The sequence below is a fragment of the Ochotona princeps genome, chromosome 2 (assembly GCF_030435755.1).
Source record: "Ochotona princeps isolate mOchPri1 chromosome 2, mOchPri1.hap1, whole genome shotgun sequence".
NCBI classification, from domain to species: domain Eukaryota; kingdom Metazoa; phylum Chordata; class Mammalia; order Lagomorpha; family Ochotonidae; genus Ochotona; species Ochotona princeps.
In genome coordinates, this window is record NC_080833.1 from 42,561,534 (window position 1) to 42,587,667 (window position 26,134).

At 59.4% G+C, this 26,134-nt stretch overlaps 1 protein-coding gene across 15 annotated transcripts in view; it reads right to left on the minus strand.

The window, feature by feature from the left end:
* Window positions 1–25,221, minus strand: part of LRP8 (LDL receptor related protein 8) — a 68,324-nt gene extending 43,103 nt beyond the window's left edge. For 13 of the 15 annotated variants that reach the window (XM_058655463.1, XM_058655452.1, XM_058655459.1 and 10 more), the window contains exons 1-2: window positions 24,955–25,199; window positions 24,067–24,186 (exon numbers count right to left, since the gene is read on the minus strand). In XM_058655463.1, the coding sequence (XP_058511446.1) occupies window positions 24,067–24,186; window positions 24,955–25,066 (232 nt within the window). In that variant the 5' untranslated portion in view covers window positions 25,067–25,199. Of the gene's footprint in view, window positions 1–24,066; window positions 24,187–24,954 lie in introns of all 15 variants that reach the window. The other 2 variants (XM_004588684.3, XM_004588683.2) reach the window with 1 other exon arrangement.
* Between the last annotated feature and the right edge of the window lie 913 nt (window positions 25,222–26,134).

The following is a 26,134-nucleotide window of genomic DNA, read 5'->3' on the forward strand; positions in this document are numbered from 1 at the left end:
GATGTCTTAGGAAACATCGCTGTGTCGGCCCACCCAGGGTACCGAGCCCAGCAGCTGCCCCAGGACTGCAGAACAAGCCAGGGCAGGCCCCGTCCTTCTGGCCTTGGCTCCGCTTCTCAGGGAGATTCCCAACTGGGCTCAAGGATTTATGTCCCTCTGTGCCAATGTGCCCCTTGGACAATGCCCACTTCTGTGCGTGCCTGTGCTCCAGTGACATCCTGGACCTGCGACATCATAATCTGGTGCCATGGCAACAGATGGGCTGCCACAAAGGCCCAGGGACTCCGGGGGTGGTGAGGAGGGTGGGAAATCCGGGACAAAGGGAAGAAGGGGCTGTCGCTGATGACAGGGACAGCAGCAGAGCTGAAGCACTGCACAGGCCGCAGCTGCCCAAGCCCTGTTCTGCCACCTGCCAGCTGTGTCACCTTCTTCATGTTACCCAGCCCCTCTGGGCCTCAGGACACACATGGCAATGCTGTGAGGAGTGAACACACCAAAGGCAGCTCCAGAGACTTTGGGAGCTGAAAGGCAGTCTGGAGTGGGCTGAGGAGTGTGGGTCATGGCCCTGGCCGAGTGCTGGGAACGTGATATGGGGCCACCGTCACCTCAGGAGAGTGGAGAATGGCATGACCAAGGCCTCCTACCTTCCCCACCCACCTGCATATGTGTCATGCGCCCATGTATACTCGGCCCCCGCCCCAGATGGCTGTCCACAGAGTCACACCATATACCCGGGTTCTGCCATCAGAACCCTGCCCTGTGTCAGAGTCCAGTGCTGCAGCCCTCATACGGCATTCCCATAAGCAACTGCTCGGGGTCACTGACACCTGTAGGGGGCTGTACATGAACTTTCAGCTTCCACTGTGTGGCCAGGAAGCCAGGGGAGGGCCCACTGACCCTGCCCAGCAGTCAGGGAAGGCTTCCTGGAGGAAGAAGAAAATCTGCCCAGTGGTCAGAGTGGGTAGCACGAGGAAGGAACACCATAGGGCCTGGGGTATGGCGGGGGCGGGGGAGCAGGCAGGGCCATCATTAGGGGCCAGGGCACCTAGGAGTTCCTCCAGGCCCAGAGCCACCTGATCTCGCAGAGTGTTAAGTGGTCAAGAGATCCCACAGGGGCGTGGCTTTCCTCGGGCTGGCTCTTCCTCTTGCTGGGCACAGGGAGGCCGCTCTGAGTGGCCAGAGCTTCCTCTGGGCTTCGGTGAGCTGCAGCATGAACAACTGGCCCTGGAAGAGGATGAGCAGGTGGAGGGAGATGAGGCCCAGAAAAGGGAGTGCTGGCCAGGCCCAGCTCCATGGCAGGGTCCACCAGGGTCTGCGAGGGTGGCTGTGGCAGTGGTGGCTGGAGAGGCAGCCCCAGTGGCCATGACAAGCAAGAGCCTAGAACCCAGAGCCCAGAGCAAGGCTGAGAAAACCCCACTGGAGAGGTCCCAGGCTCAGCGGGACTCTTTCAGAGAAGACTCCAAGCTGGAAGGAGGGGACAAGGTCACCCTGGGGCCAGGGCGATGCAAAGTGATGTCGGCAGGTTTCTGCGGATAGGCAGGTCTTAGGCCCCTTCTGACAAGGTAGGTAAGAAAGACAGCAAGGATGTGCGGCCCCAAGCTCAGGCGCGCTGTCACTTCCTCCCCCAGGCCTGGGCTAGCACCAGGCGGCCTGGCTCCCACCCAGCTGGGCAGCCCCAAGGAGGCAGCTGGGCTGCTTGTCCGGGTCGAGAGATGAAAGGGCCGTCCCCCACCCTGCTCCCACCCCCCCCACCTCCCGCGATGGCTACCCTTACAGAGCCTGCCAGGCCCTGGCGTTGTCAAGGCGACCGCTGCCAGCAGGAAGAAGATCGGGGTGGGGGCAGGGGGCGTGCCAGCCCGCCCCTGGCCTGCTAACCTGGCAGGCGGGATTTCAATGACAGCCCAGGAAGCAGCTATTAAACTGTCACCCCCAGTCATTGGGGCCACAGACCCGAGTGTTCAGCAACAACCCAGCGGGAGAGAGAGGGGAGGAGCCACTGGCCCCCAGCAACTCATACCCCCTCCCAGGAGGCCCCAGCCCGCCTGCCCAGCCACCACTGCCACAGTCACCCTTGCAGACCCTGGTGGGCCCTGCCATGGAGCTGGGCCTGGCCAGCCCCATTCTGCATTTTCAGGCATAGGAGCGCCTTGCCCAAGTAAAGCACTGATCCAGGGCCCTGGGGATGGGATGCTGGCAGCTGCTCCTCCACGAGCCCCTCGGGCCTCCAGGAGACGGGGCTCAAGATCCACTGGCAGCAGGTTGGGGGCCCAGCAGCAATAGGGCCCAATTCTTGCCCCTCCTAATCTCCCTCAGATGAACAACCTCACAGGCAGACACACCTATACCATTTCCTTTTAGCCTCGGGTTCCAACTCTCCAAACCCCATGCTGAACTGCATGCCCTAGGCCCCTGTGGCACATAAGACTCTGTGACAGTGGCTGCCAACCTCACAGGGGCCGAGGATCCCATCTGTCCTGCCGGGTACTGCTTCTCACCCAGCCCAAGTGGCTAATCCCCATGTGAGACTCTGGGGCCATGGCCACCTGCTCAGCAGATGACATGGGGCTTGCTCTCCCACCCCTTCTTCCAGGGGAGAGAGAGAGAGAGGTGAGGAAGGCACTGTGGGTGCAGCGGGGAGGAGGAGGCTGGCACGGGCAGAACTACCCCCACAAAGTCCTCCTAAGGCACTTCACTATGGAGTTGCATGTTCAAGCCAGGCTAAGTCATACAATCCAAACCCCCACAAAACCAAGTATGGAAATGAGGTACCAAGCAGCTGGGGGAGCCAGAGGAAGGACAGTCCCAGAGCTGCTGTCCTGAAGCAGGCAGAACCTGACGGGGTGCAGCAGCACAGACACAGGTGTCACTCCATGAGCTGCCCACGCTGTGGCCTTCTGTCTGAGTGCTCCCACCCCTCGACCCTGACACTGCCTCACACAGGGTCTGACACCAGGTGCACACTTAGGGTGGGAGGACATTTGGCCCAGCTTGCATCCACATTTCCTGTTGGAGTGTTGGGGTTCAAGTCCCTGCTCTGGCTCGTTATTCCAGTTCCCTGCTGATGTACACCCTGGGAGGCAGCAGGTGATGGTTCAATGTCCTCCACATGGGAGATCTGAATTGAGTTTCTGGCTCCTGGCTTTGGTCCAGCACAGTCCCAGCTGTTGTAGGCATTTGTGGAGTGAACCAGCGGATGAGAGATTTCTGTCATTCACTATCATGTACATCTCCCACACCCCGTAACGAGCTGCCTGGTTCCTTCCTGTCCCAAGCACCAGGTTCCCATGTGAGCAAATTTTCCAGCTGACACTCTGTATCTGATTCCCCGACAGACAGGCTGTGGTTCTTGGCATGGCTCCAAGGCCCTCTCCCACATCGCCCAGCTGCTCTCGGACACTGCCTGACCCCAGCCTGGCTGTCACCAAGGGAGGCCCAAGCCCTCCCTGGGGTATGTGGGACTCCCTGTCGCCACAGGGAGGATGAGTGTCTCCAAGAGATGGACGACAAAGGCGTCTTCCTGTCGCGGTGACTTAGATATGTGAGGGATGGGGGGCCTAGACCAGCGACAGCTGGGAGCCTGGGGGTGTGAGGGGAGAGGTGGGCAGGATGGGCCAGCAGGGGGCCATGGCTGGCGCCAAGGGCAATGCCAGGGGCACTGCTTGGAGAAGCAGGCAGCGCATGAAGGGAACAGCCCCTCCTGCTGTCCACCCCCAGCTTGACGGTGTCTGAGAGTGCCCCTCTTCACACTCCCACTTGTGACAAGCCAGGAGCAGGTGTCGGGTCCAGGGCCCGCCGGGGATAGAAGGTCAGCATGCTCCATTTCCCACAAGCGCTCATTCTGTCACCAGAGTTTTGTCAACTCCAAGCCAGGTAGTGTCCCACAGGGATTTCAGGGAAGACAATGGCCACAGTACCGATCTGCCAGCCAGAATTAGGGAGAGCCTGCGAACACTAACCAGGGACATGTGGCTCTCTACCACTTAGCGCAGGACCCCAGCTGCCCTTCACAGGGGTTCCACAAATTCAGGCCCAGGCTGGGGAGCACAGGGCACTCTCCATGCTGCCCTCGACCTCCTCAGTGGCCTTGGACAAGTCCTTCACCTCCTGGGGATCAGTCTCTGTACGAAGACATCAGAGGAGAAGGGAGTCAGGTGCCCCACCTGCACTGTATGAGGGCCTGCACAGGTGGGTGACAGGGACAGGCAGGGGGCGCTCCAGCTGGGCAGCAGCTGCTTCCAGGATGGGGACCAGGTACACACTAGATGCTGAGGACGGCGGAGCCCATGTCTCCGAGCAGGTGCTCCGGGGAGATGGTGGAAGAGGAGCACCCACTCAGAAGTGAGGACCTTGGGGTGTCCAGGGCCAGGAAACTGACAGGGAAACAGCTCAGCCCCAAAGAAGCCCAGTGGAACCTCCTGTCCTTAGCTCCCCAGCCAGGCTGAGTGGAAGCAAAGCCCCTCAGAGCCACATGGGCCCCCAAGTCTACTCACCCCCAATGCTGCCCAGAAAAAGGGAAAGCTAGGTGACTACTTCACCAGCCAAGAGAACCCCACACACAGCCACAGCTCAAGCAAGACAAGGCCACCTCCACTGGAACCAAGGTGAGGCCCAGGACACTCATGTCCCCTCTCAGGGTCTCAGTGCCTGCAGCTACAGCAAGGATCTGAATTCAGCCCCATCTTCTGGAGCAGGACGAGCCAGGGCAGGGGAGGCGTCACTGCCTTAGGTGGACCTCGGGGTGGTTTAGGGTGGCAGCAGTGGGCTGGGAAGGCCCCTAGGGAAGGGAGGGGTCTTCTAAAGCAGGTTGGGAGGGCTGCTTCTGGCCCAAGGTGTGTTTGGAAGGAAACAGAAATCCTTACCCAAAACCCATTAGCCTCCTCAGGTGGGGTTCCATGAACAAGTGAGGGTGGCATGCCATGCTCCGTCCCAGCTGTGGAATCCTGGCAGCGCAGCGCCCTGTCTGAGGTCCCTGCCTGGTGGTGGCTGGTCTCAGGCCTCTGCCGTCCTCCGACCTGCTGATGGTCCATGGCTGCACTAACAGCAGGTGACTCAGAGCAGAGGGCCTGGGAACACCCTGGAGGATGGCAGGTGAGGGTCTTGATCTCCAGAAGCCTTAGTTTTCTCGCCAAGAAAATGGGGATGCAAGGGTTCATGTGGTGCAGGGGCTAAGACACTGATGGAGTGACCACATTCCATAGGGCAGTAACCGGGTTCAAGTCCCAGCTCTGCCGCCAAGTCCTGTGTCTGCTAATGGAACCCTTGGAAGCAGTGGGGACGGCTCACGTGGTGCATCCATGCATTGCATGCCAGCCTCCTGGCTTTGGCCTGGCCCAACCCCAGCTGGTGTGGGGAATGACCCAGTGGATGGAAGATCTCTCCCTCTGCTGCCTGTCTCTATCTCTCCTTGTCCCTCTTTTATATATTATTATTAATAACAGCAAAACTTTTTAAAAGGCTGATTTGCATCAATGGGCTATCAGTCTCAAGCAGTGAGAACTAAGGGATACCAGGCATCGGCATGCTATGGTGAACCAGGCAGACCGGTGAACCAGGCAGACCCACAAAGGAGCTCTCTGCTGGCTGTCCCTTCCCTTCTGTTCCAGGGGGCCTGCCGGGCCAGCCTCTGGTGGACACAATTGATCATGCATACACCCCAGGGTCCCCCCACACCCACAGCTGCTGGGACGGTCTTCCCTTGGAACAGGAGAGAGCCATGGGCAGGTGACAGAGACACGGCTCAGAGGTGAAAGTTTCTGGGCCACACAGCAGAAGTGTCCTGTCTCCCTGAGGCATGGGGAGGGATCTGTGGACAGAACATGCCTGGAATTCAGCTCTGCAGGCCGTGTGGCCCAACCCTCATGGCTTACAGACTAGGAAATGGAGGCCAGGATGGCCTGGGCTAACCCAAGGTCTCCTTCCAAAGGTGAGCCCAGCCAAGCAGTCATTCTCTGGCCCCAGGAACAGAAACTCAGAACCAGGACCCAGCCTGAGAACCGTCCCCTCTCAGGGTGGTCTCAGGACCTGGAGTCACACGACTCAGAAGGCGCTTGGCAGCAAGGTCCCCAGTTCAGAGATCCAGAGAATGGCAGACACACAGGGGACAGGGGTCCTGGAAGCACGGAGGCACAGAAGCTAACCCTGGCAGCAGCGGTAGCCAAAACCTGCCCCTCCCATGCACACTACCCCCAACACTGCCCTCCAGCAGGCCCTACAGTCAGCTGTGCCCACTGGAGGCTGGCCCAAACCTCGCCCTGCAGCAGAAGGGATGTGAGCTCTGGCCAGGACAGGCCCCCTTCGGACAAATGGGGTTTTTCTCTCCTCCTTGTTCTCTGGCTCTGATCAGAAAGATGCCCGGGAAGTGGCAAGGAGCCAAGAGCTGCCACAAAATGACTTTGACCAGCAGACAGGCCGGGCATGGGCTGTGGTGGGAAAAGGATGGGGAGGGGCTGCACATTCCAGCTCGCAAGGCGAGGAAGGAAACTCCAGCTGAACACCAAGGAGGCCGACCTGGGTGGCATACCAATCATCCTGGGCTTCTGGAACTCACTGGAAATCACGAGAAAAGCCCCAGAAGAGAGTGTGATTGTGGCCCAGGGCTCATCTGGATTAGAATGTTTGTTTGCCCTGGCACCCTAATGATGGGAATGAGGCAAAATTCCCTGTTTCCCAGGAGACAGCTCTGCCCAGGCAGGGGAGGCCAGAGGCAGGCCCACGCGCAGCCACTGGACAGCCCACTTGGCAGAGGCTCCGGGTAGAGGGGGAGGCCCCCCCATGCCCCCTGCCATGCTCTGCCGTAGTTCCCTGTTTTAGAAGACCAAGCTTTTGCCCACCCTCACTGGGGCCTGCTGCTGTGTGCCCAGGACCCTGCTAGGGGCGGACAGAGAGGACACTGGCTCAGAGACCTAATGCAAGCAGAACAAGCAGCACGGGTTAAAGCTCATAGCCATGCACAGCTCAGCAGCCCCAGCCAGGGCTGACATGGCTGTGGGAGGTGACCATAGAGTAGGTAGGGCCTGGTACCCAGCAGACCCTCACTGCCCACTAGCATGCTGGCCTAGACCTCAACCAGTCACATGCTCTTCACAGACCCTTGCCCAGGGTGCCCATCAGTCCACAGGATTCCCCCAAGAGCACAGGTTCTACTGGAGCTGGCCTGAGCATCGGCTCCTTACTGCAACCCCCAGAAGCCTGCTTGCCCACCTGCCCTCAGCCTTCCCTCCTAGCACAGAGGGGTACTTTGCTGCCTACTGAGTTCTGCTCCCGGACCCAGGAGTGGGGCCCCGAGCCCAGGGAGGACAGGGGAGCTGCAAGGTACAGTGAGGGAACGCAGCCACTGCCCCCCAGGGCCGCCAGGACATCTGCATAGCTAACTGCCCTTTTTGTAGGGTGGGGGGGCTGGAAGCAGAGGACCCCACCCTCCTTGGTCCCAAATGGCATGGAGTCTTCTTTGTGGCCCGCAGGTCCATTACCTTGTGTTGCTGTCACTCAGCGGTCCCTCTGTACCTGACCAGGCAGGTTTGCAGGGCAGCCACCAGGTGGATGCAAAACGTACATGAACACAGACTTGGTCTCCTTGGCCTGCACAGAAAGTACAGCCCAACATACAAAGGTGCACACACAGGAAAAACACTGCTTTGGACGCCTTCATTCACTCATGTTCTCTCCAGTCAGGCAGCCCCCCTACACCCTTCCCTAGGTCCCTCACCCCTCTCTCCCTTCTGAAGCACAGTCACACAGTACTAACAACTGATCTGGGGTTCTGGGAGGACTAGATTCTAGTCCCAGCACCCTCCCCGAGCTGCTGTGTGGCCTGGGCCAAGGCACTCATTCTCTATGGGTCCCAGTGTTGCCACCTTGGATGGGGGTGTGGGTGTCCCTGCTCTCTAGCCCTGCTCCTGCTCTGGGTGAAGCCAGAGAGGGCACAGCCTCTGTCCCAGGTTCCTCTCCTGTTCCTGGAATATATGCCCTGGCCCTGCACAGAGCATGATGTCCACCTCAGGGCCAGGCCCCCATCTGTCTACCTCCCATACCTGGGGGCTGCAAAGCTGTTTGCATACACCTGCTCATGGAGTTCAGAGATGGACAGGATGGGCCTGGGTCACACAGCAAGTCAGTGGGCCATTGTACCCAGTATTCTCCACAGACGTGCCCAAGGGTTGTGTTGTGGTACAGTGAGTTAAACCTACACTTGTGACACCAGCATCTCATATGTGCACCGATTCCAGCCATGACTGATCCACTTCTGATCCAGCTTCCTGCTGATGCCCCTGGGAAAGCAGTAGAGAATGACCCAAGAGCTTGGGCTCTGTACCCACGTGGGAGACCTAGATGAAGTTCCAAGATTCTGGCCTTAGCCTGGCCCAGTCGCAGTGGTAGTGTTAACTTGGGAAGCAAACCAGCAGACAAAAAAATCTCCCGCTCTTTCCCTCTCTCTGTTAATGTCTTTCAAATAAATAAATCTGGAAAAAAAAAAAAAAAAAGAGAGAGAGTGAGAGAGAGAGAGAGAGAGCCTAAGATCTGCCAGGGGAGCCTTGACCTTGCCCATGCCCATAAGTGGGTAGAGCCTCTGCAACCCCACGGAAATGCAACTGCAGACAAGATGCCAGACATACATGCTGGCCAGGCAATGGCCCACTGAGGCTGAAAAAGCACTACACAGGGAGTTGGCAGCCCAGCGCTGGCCCTGGCCCTTCCGCACACTGGCTCTGTGCAGGCTTGAGTTTCCCCATCTGTTAAATGGAGGACAGATTCCTGCCCCACCAAAGGCCAGCATCTGCTTGCCAAACCCACCCCTCCCCCCACCTCTGCACAGCCCATCGGAGGGTCAAGGAGGCTGGACACACTGTCCCAGAACTCCAGGCCAGAGCACAAATCACACACACACACACAGCGTGCCCAGACAGATGTGCACACATGCCTGTACAGATGGGTGCACATGCTCATGTGTGCACGCACACCACAGAACACATACCACATACCCTCACACGCACAGGTGGCTTGCCCACACCTCTCACACACACTGCACACAAATCTGCATTGATTTCCCTGCCTCTCTTGTGGCAGCCAGATGGTGGGATTCTCCCAGAGGGCTACCATTTAATGCTCTAATTAATTAAAAAAAAAATCTAGGTATTCAAGGCCTGGCTCTACTTCAAACATCCTGGGCAAAGCCCGGTCTGAGGCAAGGAGGGAAGCAGCATCTAGCAGGCATCCCCCTGAACCCAGGATGGGGTCCACCCTCACCTGGCCTAATAAAAGGGGTGGAGGGCCAGGGCTGCTTGGCCTGAACAGGTATGATCCTGGTTCCAAGGCTGCCCCACAACCCAGGGCAGGGCAAGACCTGCTTGCCACTCTCACCCCAGAGGAGAGTTCAGAACCTGCGGAAGTCACTGGCTCCAAGGTCAGGCCACCCATGGTGCCAAGACAACTGCCCGTGCCAAGGTAGGCTTGGGGGCTGACAGTCCATCCCAAACTGCCTTTACTGACCCCTCCTGGCTAGAGCAAGCTTCAACATGCCCGGTGGGCGACAGCGGGGGCACTGAAGGGAACTGGATGTGCACCAAGCAGAGTCTGTGAGCCAAGTAGAGACAGCAGGCTAGTCGGAAGGGTCCAGCGTTCGTTCTCACATGCACCCTGGGGCTCGGATGACCCTAACATGGGGGTGTATCTCACTGGCATTGGGTGTACCCCATCCTTTGCAGCCAGTGGGTTGTGTGCCTGTTTATGCAGGAGGGATGTGAGAAGCCCCCGGAGGGACACATACATAAGACTGGGGCTACCTCTCTGTAGAGATTGGGGGTGGGGTTGGGGTGGCTGTGGTGGAAGGAATTTGGGATCTGGGGTTGGAGGCGAGTGGGAAACCAGCTCAGGGCCCCCGGGGCTTCTGCAGTGTGCCAGGCCCTCTAGCTTTGCCCACACAAGTGCCTGATGTACATGGCCATCACTGGTTGACAGCAAAGGGCGAGACATATCCCTCTGGAAGGGCTGTTAATGACTCACGAGGTGAGTATGGAAAACAGAGGCACCCTCAGAGCCAGCATCTCCCGTGCTCTTCCTACCCACCTGGGGGGCACTGGAGGAAGCTGAGGTGGCCTGGATGCCACACCCTGGTGTCACACAGTATGCAACAGCAGGTAAGGGAGCACAGACACTATGCTTACTCACTGGCAGAGCCCCTGGGACGCGCCGAGGACCCACTCACTGTTTTGTGCCTCATTTTCTGCTCTGGGAAATAGGGAATCAACGTGGGGAGTCAAGGGGAGGACCTAATATGACACTGCCCATCACCAGGAAGGCTCATACAGGGGATCTGTCAGGGTGGCTGGAGGTGGCAGGTCACCCCTGCCTCTCCTCGGCTGCCCTGAGGCAGCGGGGCTGGCCAGGGAGTCATGGAGCCTCTCAGGATGAACAGAAAGAACCTTGGAAAGGACAGACTGAGAAAGCAGCAGGATGCTAACCCAGGAGGTGGGAGGCAGGGGCCTTTTTCCCTCACCCAGCATCCTACCCAGAGGAACTTACGCTCCAACGGAGGTAAAAGAAGCTCACCCACCCCTGCCAAGGGCAGGTCCTAGAGGAAATTCCAGGGGCCCCTGTGGCACAAAAAACACTCCGGGTGGCTCTGAGAGAGCCAGAGCTGTATCCCTGGGTGGACCCCTGCTCGAAACTCCCAGTCTCCACCTACCCTAGTGTCCCTTGACCACGCCATCCCCAAAGCCCCTGGCCACGCATGACACCCAGTGAGGGGTGGGCAGGAAGTGTCCTTGGTGGGGACCAAGGCAGGCCTTGTCCCAGGCAGGTGGCCAGGCTCACCCCTGCCCACTTTCCCACTTCGCAGCATCCACCCTCCTCCCTCCCTCTGCCCAGAGTTCCTGGGGAGCAGGTTGCAAAGAGGCTCCGCCGCCAGACCACCAGCTGCTTCCCCCTCCCCAAACAAACCCTGACCACAAAGCACCCCCCAGATCTGCCCGCCTGCGGTGACAGCCTCTTGGCACAGGCTCTCCCCTTCCCTCCATCTGTCAGGATCGGTGCAGACAGACTGTGAGAACCACAGAGGAAAGCTGCCACGCTGCTGGAGCCCCTCCTTCCCCCCTACCCCCAGCCCCCATCTCGGGCGCCCCCCTCCCCCTGCACCCTGTGTCTTTCTCTTTCCTCCCATCTGTCTCCCTTTATTCCTACCGATGAAAGCACCAACAGAGCAGGAGGCGGGGGCAAGAGCCCTGGCCAGTTGGTGACCCTCAACAGTAACCACCACCCCCATTCTCACAAACGACAAAGTCAGCACCTATGCAACTGAGGGCTCAGTAGCCCTATCTGTACAATGGGCACAGTGACTCCTGCCGGGGCCACATTCCTAGGCCTAGAGCAACAGGTGTGAGGGCTGTGTCCACGGCAGAGCCTTTAAGGATAGGAAGGTCCCAGCAGCCTCCTGTTGAACATGGTAAGAGGCTTCAGACCTGCGCTCCTCTCGGAAGGCCAGAACAGGATATGGACAGACAGAAAAGACCCAGAAAGAGAATCTGCAGTGCTGGAGACACAGGCAGGCCTGCCTGTGCTACGATGCTCACCGTACTTAGAGGGGTGAGCCAGGTAGAAGCAGGGGCATCAGGCGGCTGTACCAGGCACAGCCTCCTGCCTCTCCACGGAACGACTGCTCTGTGCCCTGGCTGCTCTACCCAAAAGGCTCATCTCTCCATTGTATCCCTCTTCAAAATGTGGGAAAGAAATGGGTTTGCTCTTTGTTCCAAAGGCAGTGATGCTGGGCCAGCAGCACAGCCCACAAGGCACAGAGGGGCCCTGTCCCACACGTCTCCTGGGGAGAGCAGTGCAGGGACCTGGCCCCCAAGGGGTTCCTAGCACGCCCACCATTTTGGTCTTGAAGCTGAGGGACAGTGGCACTCAGACAAGGACAAGTTGGTCAGTGGGGGCGTGGGCTGGCATTTGGCAGTGCTCAGGCACTGGGCAAACACAGGCGTGGGCATTTTCACTGAATAGAAAGCAAAACTCTGTGCTTGCCCCCTGGCCTGCAAAACTTGGCTCAGATATCGAAGGCCTGGGGGAGGGGAAGTGCTGGTCTGGCTGCCGCCTCTAGTCCCCAGGGACCGTGTCTGATCCTATAGCAAGTGGGGAGAGGGGTTCTTGGGTCCCCTCCCCTCCATAGTGCAGGCAGCTGGGGCTCCCAGGAGATACCACATGAAGTTAGGGGGTGCCAGTGAACCCACACAGGGCCTGCCTTCCCAGCTGTGGCTTCTCTTCGGGGGCTGCCAGGGCAGTGGGCACAGAATCAAGCCCCCAGGCACACGCAGTGGGGACAGAAGACCCCAGACAGGGGCAAAGCCCTCCCGCCTCCATCCTCCTCCGCTAGCCATGGCCAGGCCACCCCCCTCCCCCCGTTTCCCCCCTGCCGTCTCTGTCCCTGAGGCTCCTGGTCTGCGTTGTGAAGCAGACTCTTAATGAGGCCATCACTGCGTAGAGTGACAAGGACAGATGGAGGGAAAGGCAGGGATGGGGGAAGCCCGGGGGAGGCTCTGACCCACAGGAGGGGGCGGCAGAGGAGGCTTCCTGGACGTGGGGATGCCAGAGGTACAGCAGGCCACACAAGCAGAAATGAGGCCTGGCAGGTCAAGGAGAGGGTGCTGGGTTTCTCATGTGGGGTGTGGCTGGCTGGGCCTGGGGGGCATGGATTAGTGATGGTGAGGTCTGAGGCTACAGGGTGACAGGCCCAAGTGATGTTTTGGTTCATTTGAAAGACAAAGACAGGGAGAGCCTTCTATCGATTGGTTCACTCCCCAGATGCTCACAACAGCCGTGGCTGGACTGGACTGAAGCCAGAAGCCAGGAACTGAATCACCTCCCTCCCCTCCATGTGGGTGGTTGGGAGGGACACAGATACTTGAACTAGCACCTGCTATCTCCTGGAGTGTACATTAGCAGGAAGCTACAAGTGAGAACGGAGCTGGGACTCAAATCCAGGCCCTGCGAGATGGGATGCAGGCAGCCCAATGGACAGCTAATCCCCAGTCCTGTCCATGAATGAGGGCTTGCAGGACCCTGAAGGTTCATCAAAGACCTTGACCTAAGAGAGGTTAGAGTAGAAGGAAGATCAAGGCAAGCACGCAAATGCAGGTGGAGCAGGGACAGGAGGCCAGATAAGGCTGGGCTGTGTAAACCAGGGCATGGCAGTGGGGGCTGGATGCTCAGGGAAAGGCAGAGAGGGACTGCCCCTCTCCCTCTCCTGTCCATAGCCAGGACAGGCAAGGCCTGGGCTGTGGACTGATCCCAGGGGACAGAAGATGTGCAGCTCCAGGCGCCTGTGCCAGTGACCTGAGCCCTCACAGGACCTGGGCACTGTAAGGCAGGAGACCACACTCACTATCTGTAGAGGTGTCTCTCCTCCAGGCAGAGTGGCCCCAGACAGGAAGGGTCGACTGGAACCCATGCCTTGGCCTCTCTGAGCCCGGGAGGCTGTGGCAGGAACAGACAGGCAGGCTTGGCAGACAGGACTGGGCTGAGAGGAGCAGGGGGCATAGCCGGGATGGTGGGAAAGCAGACAGTGACAGGAGCTGCCTTTCCCCCCAGCCCTGATAAGCTGTCTGGGAATCCTGCACTGGAATAGGAGTGAGAAGGCTGCCCGGGCCCCAGGAGCAATGATGAGCCATGGCTCACTCATTCATAGCTCTCTCCACATAACGTCCCAGAGCCTGCTCTGTGCCAGGCTGTGCACAGCCTGCAGTAGGGCAGGGGATAGAGGATGGAGGTAGGTCAGTCCATCCAGTCCTGGCTATGTGGATCCATGTCCTGCCTTCCAAAGGGCCAAGGGACTGTGCCTTTTTGGGCATATCTGGGGCATAGGGCTGAGGGTCAGGCAAGGCCAGTCAAACTCAATGCTACCTCCACCTGTTCCTTCCTTGCCCCCTGCCCCTCCCCACCTGCCCCCGGGAGGTCCCCAAGGCTCTGGGCTCATTTGCTAACCAGGTCCCTGCAAGGACTCTCCCTAATTAAACTGGGCCAGGAAGTTTTGGCCTGCGGCCGCAGGGAAAAATAATAGGCAGAAAGGAGCTTTGGTGGAGTGGCTCCCTGACCCCTCCCATTCTACCCAGCAGAGCAGCTCCCTGACAGGCAGTAAGAGTCAAATCAGGCCTTACCACATCTTGAACCCAACACTGACCACATGCCAGGCTTGTTGTGAATTAATGTCATCAAGGGTTAGATGGCTCTGTTTCACAGCTGAGGCAAGCACAGGGCAGGGAGAGGAAAGAAGGGATTTGCCAGGATCCCACAGCTGGGAAGAGGGACGGGCACACTTGTCCCCTCAGCAGCCTGGCTCGAGACCCTACCGTCACCAAGATCCCTGGGGCCTTTCTCAGGCATAGCTCCCCTGGTCACAGAGCAGGTCAGTGACAAGGGGGACTTGCCTGGGCACCCAGGGGGTGAGGCTTAGCACAATGGAATCTGGTTCACCATGGCTGGGGGTAGAGAGGGCTAGTTCCTAGAGAGACCTCAGCACAGCATCTGCACAGGTGGGAGAGGCCGGAGGGAGGCAGGGCACAGAGAACAGGGACTTGCACCGCACAGCCTGGCCGGCCCCTCCATCTCAGTCTGGTCCGGCTCAGCAGGACGGGAAGAACTCACTGGTTCTGTGGGGTGAGCAAGGCAACCCTATGTACTTCATGTAGGGTTCAGGTTCAAGAGACTTCCAAGCAAGAAGTGAGCCTGGAGCAGCCATGCTAGCTTCACCCCTGATACCACAGGACCCCTACTACACACACAGAGGCTGGTTCACAGGCATTAGAAAATGGGCCTAAAGATAGCTCTGTGAGAAAATACACAAGCAAAAAACCCCCTAGGGAGGTTTTGCAAACAAACAGTTGGTTCTGGCTTGGCCCTGCAGGTTTGGCTGTGGCCCCTGTGCAGGGAGCTGGGCAGCCCTAAAAGGCTCTCATGTGGTTAGACTGTACAGCCTCAGCACCCTGCCATTGGCCCTGGGCCTCCTGTAGCCTGGGGCTTGGCCATGGCAGAGGCCAGCAAAGACCAAGACAAAACTCCCAAGGCCCCAGAACCCCTACTCCCAACGAGCAGAGAACCCAGGAGGGGCTAGCACCTGCCAAAGTGGCATCTTGGCAAAGAAGGTGCAGAGGTGGGCTTGCTGCCCAGGCCATAGTTTTGTGTAACAACCTCAGCCCACTGGGAAGGGGCCTGATATCTCGCTGCAGGCCCTGGTCATGGCTGTGGCTGTCGCCTGGGGAGGAGCGGCTACTATGGCAGGGAGCAGACTAGTAACAGAAATTGTGGGGACCTCTCCAGCTGCCAACAACTGCCTGCCATGACATCCTTCCATGCTGTGTGCGGGAAGAAAAATGGCACCTTGGCCCCCTGTAGTCGCTGTGTGTTCATCATGGTCACTCCCTCTGGTTATGCACGTGCCTCAAGTCCAAGCACATGTGCCCATGGTCACGGCCAAAAAGAGGACTCCAGGAGTAACAGGGTGGCAGATGGCAGTTTGGGGACAGGAAGAAGGTAAGGAAAGAGAGGCAGACGATGTTGCCTTTTAGGTCCCTGCAGTGAGGCCACCAGGAAAGCCCACCTCAGCCTCCAGCTATTCAGCAGGGCAGCTAACCCCAGGCCTGGTGGGACTTCTGGCCTCTTATCAGCTGCCAAGTCTCCGATGTCAACCGGGGCTCTCCAGTGAACTGAGGCCCTTTGTGGGTAACCATGCCAGGCCCAGCTGGTTAAGCAGCTCCTGGGGGCCACCCAGGAGACAACCACTGGGCCGCCGATGTAGACCGGAGTGGGGTGTGATGATGCCAGCAGGCCCCTCGCCCAACCATTCTTATAGGCAGCCATGTCCTCCCAACCGGCCAGCTGAATTTCTCCTGCTGCCACATCAGCAGCTGCCCTTTCCCTGTGTCCGTGGTGTGAAGGGAGCCACGGCACTCCCTTCGGCCCAGCTGCTGCCTCACAGGAATCACAGGCCAGGGCCAGGTCGACTCTCAGCACAGCACCCTGTCTGCAGGAAGCAGACATTAGAGAAAGCAGCCCACAGAACCTGGGTCCTATTTCTGCAAGTGGCTCTTTAAGGGGTCTGTCTATGTACCCAGAATCCAGCCCGACACCAGCTATATCCCCCACAAATAAGGGGTCCAAGGATACGATCCTCCACTGGTACCTCCTGCCTGGTCAGCTTGCACCTGAGCTCAGCTCCAGACAGGGGACTGCTCTGAGTGCAGCAGGTAGCGCAACAGGAGCAAGGACCAAGAAGTAAAGGAGAAAGGAAATTCAGAAAAGGCAAGCCTCTGGCCCAGGACCACACAGCAAGTCAAGGGCGGGCACAGAACAACTGCGCTGTGAGGGAGCTGGAGTCTGCTGCCAGGGTGAGAAGAACGAAGGGGCGGTTTTGTCCTCATCTGTTTGGTTTCTGTGTGTTGGGGTGGGGAGGGTAAGAAGTCTTTGGAGCAAGAACACAGTTGCCTTTTCTCTGCTTTGCATGGCCCAACGATGGCAACTTTGTGCCCAGGGACCCAGACAAGGTGGCACTCAGGAAAGAGGGAAGGTCTTCAGAGGTTGGAAATGGGGTCAAGGGGACACGTGGGGGTGTGGCAGTGTGATGGGAACATCTTCTCTCTCCTGACAATGTATCTTAAGGGAGGGATGAGCCGAGGGGTGTGGAGATGTGGCATGAGAAAGGCCACCCGGGCCTGCAGAGGACTGGGTTGGGGAAACAAAAGCTGCTAGATGCCCCATCGAGGAGAATATGCGTCATTCAGTTACGAAGATCACACAATGGGCCACCATCCAGCCCTTGAAGGCAGCGATGGGCACCCACTGCTGTTGGCACAGAAAGCCATGCGTGACACAGGCACAAAAACAATGGGCACAGCCTCGCCCCATTGTGATTGCTTCTTAAACAGCCCAGTGTCCACACACACCCGCTCATACACAGACACAAACCTGCCATCGGAATTCACCAAGGATGTCACCTTCCTCTCCTTGCTTTGTTTTGTCATTTGTTTTTTGTTTCAAGGGACACACTTACATTCATGCACTTGGAACGTGAGGGCCAGCTCTTAGCACTTGCAAACTCATCCCTGCTCCTCTGTGAGGACAACGGGGGCGACCACCAACTCATGCACCGCCTGCCTCCCGGGCTCAACCCTCCGAGGCACAGACTGGAAAAGGCTGGTTGCTGAAGCAGTCTTCCCAGCTGCTCAGGCAACCAGTCCCCTCCACCCCCAACCCCCATCCAGAGAAGGCCAGGTCCCCCAGTTTGCAGGCACCCTGCCTAGGCCATGCTAACACGTCGGGTCAGGCAGGACACAGTAAGTGAGGGGCTCATGGTGAAGACTGAGCAGGCCCCTCCAAGGCCCACAGGCCCTCTGCAGGCACTGCAGTCCTAGGGTCTATGACATATGGCAGCTGTGGGAGGAGCCGGGCTGATGCTGAAGCTGCGGCCCACGAGGAATGCCTGGGGCGTGCAGGGATGCAGGCAGACCTCGGCACACACTTCCCCTGTGCCACTGGCCATCAGAGGTCTCCTGGGGCAGTGCTGTCGGCTACCCGGAGCCTGGGCTTCTTCCTCATTGGCAGGCGAGGTTCCACTGAGGAGGATGGAGTGTGCAAGAACTCTGGTCACGTACCCATTATTACCCATGAGGGCTCCCAGCAATCCCAGGCCTGCAGTCCCCCAGCTCTTTGGGGGCTGCACAAGGCTCCTCTGGAGGATGCCTCATTCCTGGATGCGGCAGGAACAGAGAAGGTGGCGGGTGGAAGTGGAAATGCACACAGCTTCTCCTCCAGTCCCACCTGGCCACACTAGTGTGACAAAGGGTCCTGACCAATGCCTGGAGCCGCCTGCTAGCCAGCAGGGCCTTGGTTTCCCTGACCACAACCTGAGGCTGGGAAGGTTCTGGTATCTGCCAGGCAAACCCTGGTGTGCAAGGAGGTAAAGCCCTGGACGCAAGGAGGTAGCCCGCCCTGTGTCACTGCTGATGGCAAATGGGGCAGGACACAGAGGCTGCCATGCCAAGGTCACCCATCCTCAGTGTCTCCTTTTGCATGGCTGGTTGAGTAAATACCAGTTCACAGGCTATGCCCATATTGTGTGGAGAGGAGGGTCCCCCACAGCTCCACTCCTCACCCCAAAAGCTTGCAGCCCAGGAAGGCACTACCAGGCCTGGCAACCACTCCGCATGTCCCTCACCTGCACCGAGCACCCAGCCTTCTGACCCAGCAGGCTGAACACAGCACAGGGTGTAACAGCCCAAGGAAGCCTGCACCCTACACCATGCACCCTGTACCAGGCTGACCTGGGCCAGACTCAGATTCCACTACTTAAAAGGTCATAGCGGGCCCGGCGGCATGGCCTAGCAGCTAAAGTCCTCACCTTGAAAGCCCCGGGATCCCTTATGGGCGCCGGTTCTAATCCCGGCAGCTCCACTTCCCATCCAGCTCCCTGCTTGTGGCCTGGGAAAGCAGTTGAGGACGGCCCAATGCATTGGGACACTGCACCCGCGTGGGAGACCCGGAAGAGGTTCCAGGTTCCCGGCTTCGGATCGGCGCGCATTGGCCCATTGCGGCTCACTTGGGGAGTGAATCATCAGATGGAAGATCTTCCTCTCTGTCTCTCCTCCTCTGTGTATATCTGGCTGTAATAAAATGAATAAATCTTTAAAAAAAAAAAAAAGGTCATAGCATTAAAACTAAATCTCTTCTCTCTGGGCCTTCATTCTATCATCTTCAAAACAAGAATACCAGGGACCAGTATGGCTGGTGCAGGGCATTTACGTCACCAACTGTGACGCCTGCATCCCACATCAGAGCACCAGTTTGACTCCTGCTGCCTCTGCTTCTGACCCAGCCTCCTGTTAACATGCCTGAGATGGCTCCAGCACACTGGCCCTCACCATTCATGGAGGAGACCCGGTGGGAATTCCAGGCTCCCAGCATCAGCCTAGCCCAGTCCCGGATGTTGAGGCCAATAGAGAAGTAAGCCAGTGGATAAGATTCTCCTTTCTCTTTCTGGTTTTCAAATAAAAAAAAAAATTTAATAAAAAGGAGGGATTAGGAAAAAAAAAAAAAAACAGTCATTATCACAGGGTTGCGGGCAGTTAAGCTAACATGCCCATGACCTGGTTTGGTCCCAGGCAGGGTATTCACAGCTGGTACCAGAGGGAACTACCTACTTGGGACTCGAGGTGCATGTGGCGAAGGATGGGGACTGAGGAGGGACTCAGGGGAAGCCTGGGTGAGAATGGGTCTGCCAGGGTGCCCTGGGGTGGGGGGAGGTACCTCTGGCAGGCTTCTAGAGACTGAACATTCCAGACATAGCCCCCAGCACAAGGCCTGACCCCACCCCCAAGCCTTCATGCCTACTAACCCTGGAGCCAGGAGAACATCCACTTGGTTACAGTCCTCAAGGGGGCACCTGCTCCGTCAGCCCTCCCTGGGGCCGACTCGGCCTCCACCTGCTGCCCATCTTTCCCCGGCAAGGACAGCAGTTCTGGTGGTTGCTGCTGAGGAGATTCTACTCAGTCCTGAGGCCAGCTGTCCTGTCCCCACAGACCCCTGCAAGCCTCGGAACCCCCTGGGGGCGCCTTCGGCAGGCTGATGGGCCCAGTGCCAGCAGCACGGACCTGGGACCAACAGAAAGGAAACTTGGAGCCTGCTAGGCAGAGCCAGCAGCTACAGATTTTCCCCTCTCCCGCAGCCCAGCCACAAGGCCAGACAGGATGGAAACCAGACGACAGGAGAAGCACACAGCCTGCAGGAATCCAGTCCCTCCCTGACTGGGCCGCCCGTCCGCGACTTTGACTCAGTTCTTCACCCTCCACACCCCAAAGTTCTTCCTGGGGCTCAGTGAGATTGGAGTCATCTCCAGGGGGCACTGGGGGCTGGACAACCCAGTAGCTGAGCCCTTTAGACAAGAATTAGCTAAGATCCTAGGAGGCTCTGAGCCACACCTGCTGAGACAGGCCCCACCCACTGCCATTCATAGATCTCCCCCCCTCCCCACTGACCAGCCCATCACCTCAACAGTGCTTGCAGGCACCTCTGGGTGGGGCAGGAGGACCAGGCAGCCTGGGGACAGCCTGAAGGACAGCTGGGTTTTGGACCTAAGCATGGCTGAATCAGGGCCCCATGGAGTGGCAATTTCAAGATGCATCCCTACATTCCCTAAATAAACAATGACATCTCAACCAGGAAAGCTTTCTGGACGTTACAGGGCCTCTTCCAGGGACAAGGAGGGTGCAGCCAGTGAGGGAGGGGTGAAGGGGATTGGGAGAGGGGGCAACATGGCTAGTGCAGGTTGGAGTTGAGAAGCAGCAGGAAGGCAAGTGTGGCAGAGCTGTGGTTGCTGGCACCAGGAGAGGACGGAGGGGAGCAAGCAACAGGCCCAGAGGGCCAAGGGCAATGGCATCTAAGCTAACCTCAGTCTCTGGGTACTGGAGGGCACCACAGGACTTGCGCAGAGTTGCCTGACCTGATGAAGGAGCGCAGGTTCAGAAAAGGGCAGTGACGCTGAGCGTAGGGTCTGGACTGCCCACTGGAGGCCAGAGGCAGGCAACAGTGGCAGCCAGGGGCCCGCAGCCGAGCTTTAATTATTTACAAGGCTGCTTCACAGCAGGCCCAGCTCAGCACTCCCTGCAGCCTGGCCTTGTCCAGCTAATGAACTCTGCACCGTGGGAGAGCGCTCTGCAGCCGCTCTTTATTAAACACGGGCCGGAGGGACGGTGGGCTAGGAGAACAAGGTAGGCGCAAGGGCAGGGCACCAGCCTGGCTGTCCACTCAGCCTTTCTACAAAGAGCAGCTCAGAATTCTCCCCAGGCCTGGAGGGCTTCAGATAATACCTTAAGAGGGAGAGCTGGAGGCCTGGAGGCAGGAGGGGGACCACCCTCCACCCATGAGGTAGCTAGCACTTTGAGACTGTGCAGGTTCCAAGGCTGAGCACCTCTAGTTACACCTGAGCAACCTCACCTACACTTGCCTTAACCCTGCTACGTCTGACAAATGTGAATGATCCATGAACTTCACAGGATCGCTCCACCTCACAGACGAAGGGATAATGAGGAGATGCATATAAAACCTCAGCACTCCGCCAGGGCCACGGTGAGGGCCTCCACCTGCTAATCCGCGCACTGGTGTCATTTCCCTGGGAGTGGACGGCTGGCCTCAGGCCAGAGACACCCACCCGGGTGAGGGAGTAACAGGAAGCAGGACCAAGGGGCCAGCTGGCCTACGTGACCCAGGGCCACCGCCAAGAATCCCACCAACTTCCCCGGCTGGATGGCCCTGGGCTTCCTTGGGCCCGGCCCTATGGCTTCCAGCGTCTTCCTCCACTTTGAAGCTTCTTTGAGCTCTTCCTTTCCCAAGCCCGCCCGCTCTGGATCCATCTCCACAGGCCAAGTCCCACCCCCCCAGTGGGTAAGAGGCTCAACACTTAGCAGACCTGGGTTTGCGTTCCAGGTCCCAAGCTGAGGAGCTGTGTGGCATTGGGGTGCTCATGCTACTTCTTGGAGCCTTGGGTCAGTGTTACCTATTTTAAAATCATAAATGCCTTGCTTAGCTACCTCCTCCCCCAGCAAGCCTTCCTGGGTGCTCTCTCCTCTGGCCTCCTGATGGTTGATGATTCAGGGCCTGTGTCTGTCCCAGCCCCTCTGGACGCCTAAGCTCCTTTCACTTCATGCAGCCATGATTTGTAAATTCCAGCTCCCTGGTCTGCAGGTCAGGGAGGTAGCGAGGGAGGCCAGTTGTGGTCCCTTTGCAGGGTAGGAGTCAGGTAGAAGGCAGGCAGGCTGTGCGGGGTGGAGCTGATGGCCATCAAGGGAAAAGAAGAAATTCGATCTGGACAGCTGCTATCGAACAGGGGTCTCTCCACCAGGTAAAGAAGGGGCGAGGAGAGCACACTGTGGCCCTGACACAGCCCCCCAAAGCCTCGCCCTGGCTCTCCCACTTTCCTCTGCAGCTGCTGGCAGCTCACCTCCCACCCCAAGGACTTCCCACGTGCCAAAGCCACGACAGAGGAACCGGCACTGTCTGCCAACCAAACTTACGGAAGCCAAGCCAGGTACCGCCAAAGCTCAACACTGTTGGGAAAGCCACTATGCTGGCCAGTTCAGGCCCCTGACATCCTGCGCTTCTGTTCACAGACTCTAGTCTAGAACTCCACTCAGCCCCTCTCCTAACTGCATCAGGAGCCAACCTGGCTCATGGCACTGCCAAGATCACCCAACCAACGGGGCTACTTCACTCCTCCATCTTGCCCAGAGCATCTGGTGGTGGGAGGCAGTGGCCCCAGCAGTCATTGATCGGCATGTCCTCTCCAGGGACTTTGCCATCCTGTCCTCCTGAGCTGGGTGACCCTGGGGACAACTGCTCACCTCCCAGAACTAGCATCCTGTCTACAAAGCAGCTGACAAAAAGTGCGCCTGCTCTTCCCAGCCATCCTTCCAACACTCCTGCTATCAGGAGCTAAAGAGATAAGAGACAAGCAGCCCAGAAATAGCTCCTTTCTCCCTCCCTGGTCCTCTCAGCACATGAACTGAGGGGGCCACAGCAGGTGGCTCTCACTGATGATGCCGCCAGGGATGCTACTGAGAGCACAGTCATCTGCCGGCTTCTCCTGGAAGCAGCAGGGTCACAATGAGAGGCTCGCAGAAGTCAGATGTGTAAGGTCAAACGCCTCATTAGCAACTCCCAGGCTACACAGCAAGTAGCTTTGCCTCTGGGGGTCTCAGTTTCTTGATCTCTGAAACCGGACTGTTGTAAAGCGAAAACTTCTATGCGTTGAGCACTCACCAATGTTACTAGTCTCATTACCTCCAATCACATTGCTAGAACTAGTCCTCCAACAACCCTGAGAGTTATGTCTGGGCAAGAAGTGTTAGCCCACGGGGTCAGCGGCGCCAACTCTGGATTGGGTCCCACAGTTAGGGGGTGAGGCTGTCCAGTAAATACGAAGGCTAAGAACCCTCCAGGGTTCAACAGAGCATGTCTGTGCAAATGTCCCTCCGCCCTTCCTGTGCACTGCATGCAGGTGTGGTCGGCCTGCTGTCTTCCACTGGAGCTGGCGGGGCGGGTGGTGCCCCCGCGCATGGCACCCAGCAGGCGCTCGGTAATAAACCCACGTTTCACTCGGTCCCTTTGTAACTGCCTGCTGATTTGCTTCCGGTTTCACACACACCCGAAACCCCATGCGCACGCTGAGAAGGAACTTTAAGATGGCCTGCACCCACCACGCTGACCAAAAGCAGCGGGCCACCTGTACCCGCCGCCAGGAGTTCCCGCACGCCCTGCAGGCCCTTCCAGGAAACCAATCCCTTGGTCCTGCTCCCCAGCTTCCTGGTGTGCCCCATGACTCATTCCACGCCAGGCGAACCAGGAAAGCACGGGGCGGGGGGCGGGGGGAGGTGTGAGTGCACTAGGATAACGGGTGCCTCAGAGAAGGTCTCGGCGTGACTCGGCAGAAAAGCGCGGGTGCTGGGCCGGCCCCGCCTGCACCTACCACGCCGGCAGAAGGCGCGCCGTGGCCGGGCGGGGCCGAGGCCGGGCCCCTCCGCCCTGGGCGCCAGAATACTACAGGGCCTCCGGCTCCACGATTGGCCGTTCCGGCCACAGGGGCCTATGGGGTGGTCCTAGCCCAGCCAATCAGGGGCCCCGGGGAGCCCATTCATTCACAAAAACCGAAAAGAAAAAAGGAACACGGAGAGGCCCGGAGCTGCGTGGAACTTGGAATCACGCGCGGGGCCGGGCCACGAGTTATAGAGTGAGGGAGGGAGGCTGGAGAGCTGTAAGGCAGACACATGCAAGGACGGCCGCGTTCCCGCCCACAGCTCGAGCTACCCCGGCGCGGCGCGCCCTCTTCCTGGGCACATTGCCTCGGGCTATGTCTATGGCCCCACTAGGACACGCCGCCTGCTATCCTGGTGCGGCCAGCCCGAAGCGAGGGGGCAGGCTCTGCGGTGAGACCCCGTTCAGGTGGCTCGGAGCGGCTGCAGCCACGTGTGCACCGAGCACGCGCTCCCCCCACTCGCCTCGGTCCCCCAGTCCCAGCGCCCGCCCAGGCGGGTCACTCACGGCAGTCATCCTCGTCGCTGTTGTCCGAGCAGTCGTCGTCCTCGTCGCATCTCCACACGGAAGGGATGCAGCGTCCGTTCCGGCACCGGAACTGGTCCTCTGGACACTCCGGGGCTGGTCCTGCGGTCGCAGAAGGGATTGGGGGCAGGTGGTGAGCTGGCTTAGCGGAATTGAGCCCTGCTGCTCACCCCCACCACGCAGCCCAGTCTGCCGGGCAAAGGATGGGGGGTCGCTGCTAGGGACTATGGCGGAGCGGGGGAGTTCGGGGCACCCTGGATCCGGGATTCTAGAAGGCGGGTGGCTCGGCGGCGCGGGGAGGCCTGACACAACACACTTAGGGTCAGACATCCCTCTCCTCAGATCCACTCACTGCCCGTAGTCCGGAATCCACGCAGGAAGCCCCCGCACACGCGCGGCACCCGCACCGGGCTCGCGAGCACATCCACCTCGCAAGCAAATGCGATCTCCCCATCGCGCGCAGTGGTCCCCGGAAACGCATTGTCAGGCGGAGAAGCCGCTGGGTTCCTCTCACCGCCGCGCGGAACGCGAGTGTTAAATAAACCCTAGTGGCGACCCAGCACAGCTCACACCAAAGGAGGAAAGATCCCCGTCACCGCCCCCCGCAAAGTTCACAGCCCACCAGGTCCCCACTGCGCCCCTCCCCCAAGATCGGGTGCCCGGAGGCCAGAGTCCCCCACGCACCAAGCCTGGAGAGCGAGGGTGGGTGGGTAGGGGGAATCGAGAGCATAGCCCCGGGCTGCGGGGTCCGGAGGAGCCAGTCCCGCCCGGAGGAGCCGCGCCGCAACCCGCCCCCCACCGCGGCTGCTCGGCCGCGCTTTGTTGGCCGCCCCGGCAGCGCCGAGCGGAGCTGGGGAGCGACGCACGCACCTTGGCTGCCGCGCAGCGAATCCGCTGCCGCCTCGAGATGCTGGAGCTGCAACAGCAGCAGCAGCAGCAGCAGCGCCCGCGGCCCGAGCGCGCCCCGCTCCGGGCGGCCCATGGCGGGCCGGGGGCTCCGGGCACCGCGGCCCGCGCCCCCCGCGCCGCTGCTGCGGCCGAGCCTCAGCCTTCCGAGTCCTTGCCGTGGCGCCGGAGCTGCCGCTGCCCCCGCCGCCGCCGCCGCTGCCGCCCGCTCCGGCTCCTCGGCTGCATTTCAAGCAGGTTCGGTGACGCTCGGCAGCGGGGCGGGCTCAGGCTGGGCGCGCGGCCCCGGCCCTGGGCGGCCGCCGCCGGCGCGCGCGCTCTCTCCGGCTGCCGCCTCCGCCCCCACGCTCCTCTTGCCACCGCCTCTCCCCGCCCCCTCCTCCTTCTCCTCCTGTCCTTGGTCCAGAGCGCCTTCCACGACCCTGCTCGCGGCCCACGCGAGTGCAAACGCAGTGATGAGCTAGGAGAGGTCTCTGCCACTGGAGGTAGCCGCAAGTCAGGCATAGGCTGCCTGGAGGAGGTGATGGGCCATCGGAGCCTAAGGGATGCCTAGGAGAGCCTGCGCCTGAGAAGATATTCCTGGGCACGTATGCCTGAGCGGAGTGCATGAAATGAGGGGATGGGGCTAGTAGGGACTCAGCCGCTAAGGTGTGCGAGGTGGGCATTGGGCAGGACCTCAGCACCAGTCACGTCGGTTCCCACTCGGATGCTGCTTTCTCTGCCCACGTGTATCTGTGCAGGAGACCCGCTGGGTGATTCTGGTAAGGGCTGTGAGGCAGGTGGCACCGGCCGTGCCTTCACCGCGTGCAGTACCCGCCACGGTCTCTGGCAAAGGCACAGACAGCTAAGGGCTCGCGGGAGAGACACCGCGCCGCCACTGGGACCGTACACCCCAGGACACTGCTCCCCTGGCCCATGGCAGGTCCCACTCTCCACCGGCCTAAGCCATGTAGAGAGGCAGAGCCTGAACCAGGGCTCAGCACCCGGCAAGTGAGCCTGGCTCAACCTCCTACACAGTTTTCTTTGGAGAATAAGGGGCGAGGGCCCGGCTTGCAGGTGTTAAGGCCCAGATTGGGTCGGTGTCTTTCTTCCCTGCCCTGCACCTTGCTCTTTCGCCTCTCCAGGAGAGGGGTTAGCCTAGGCC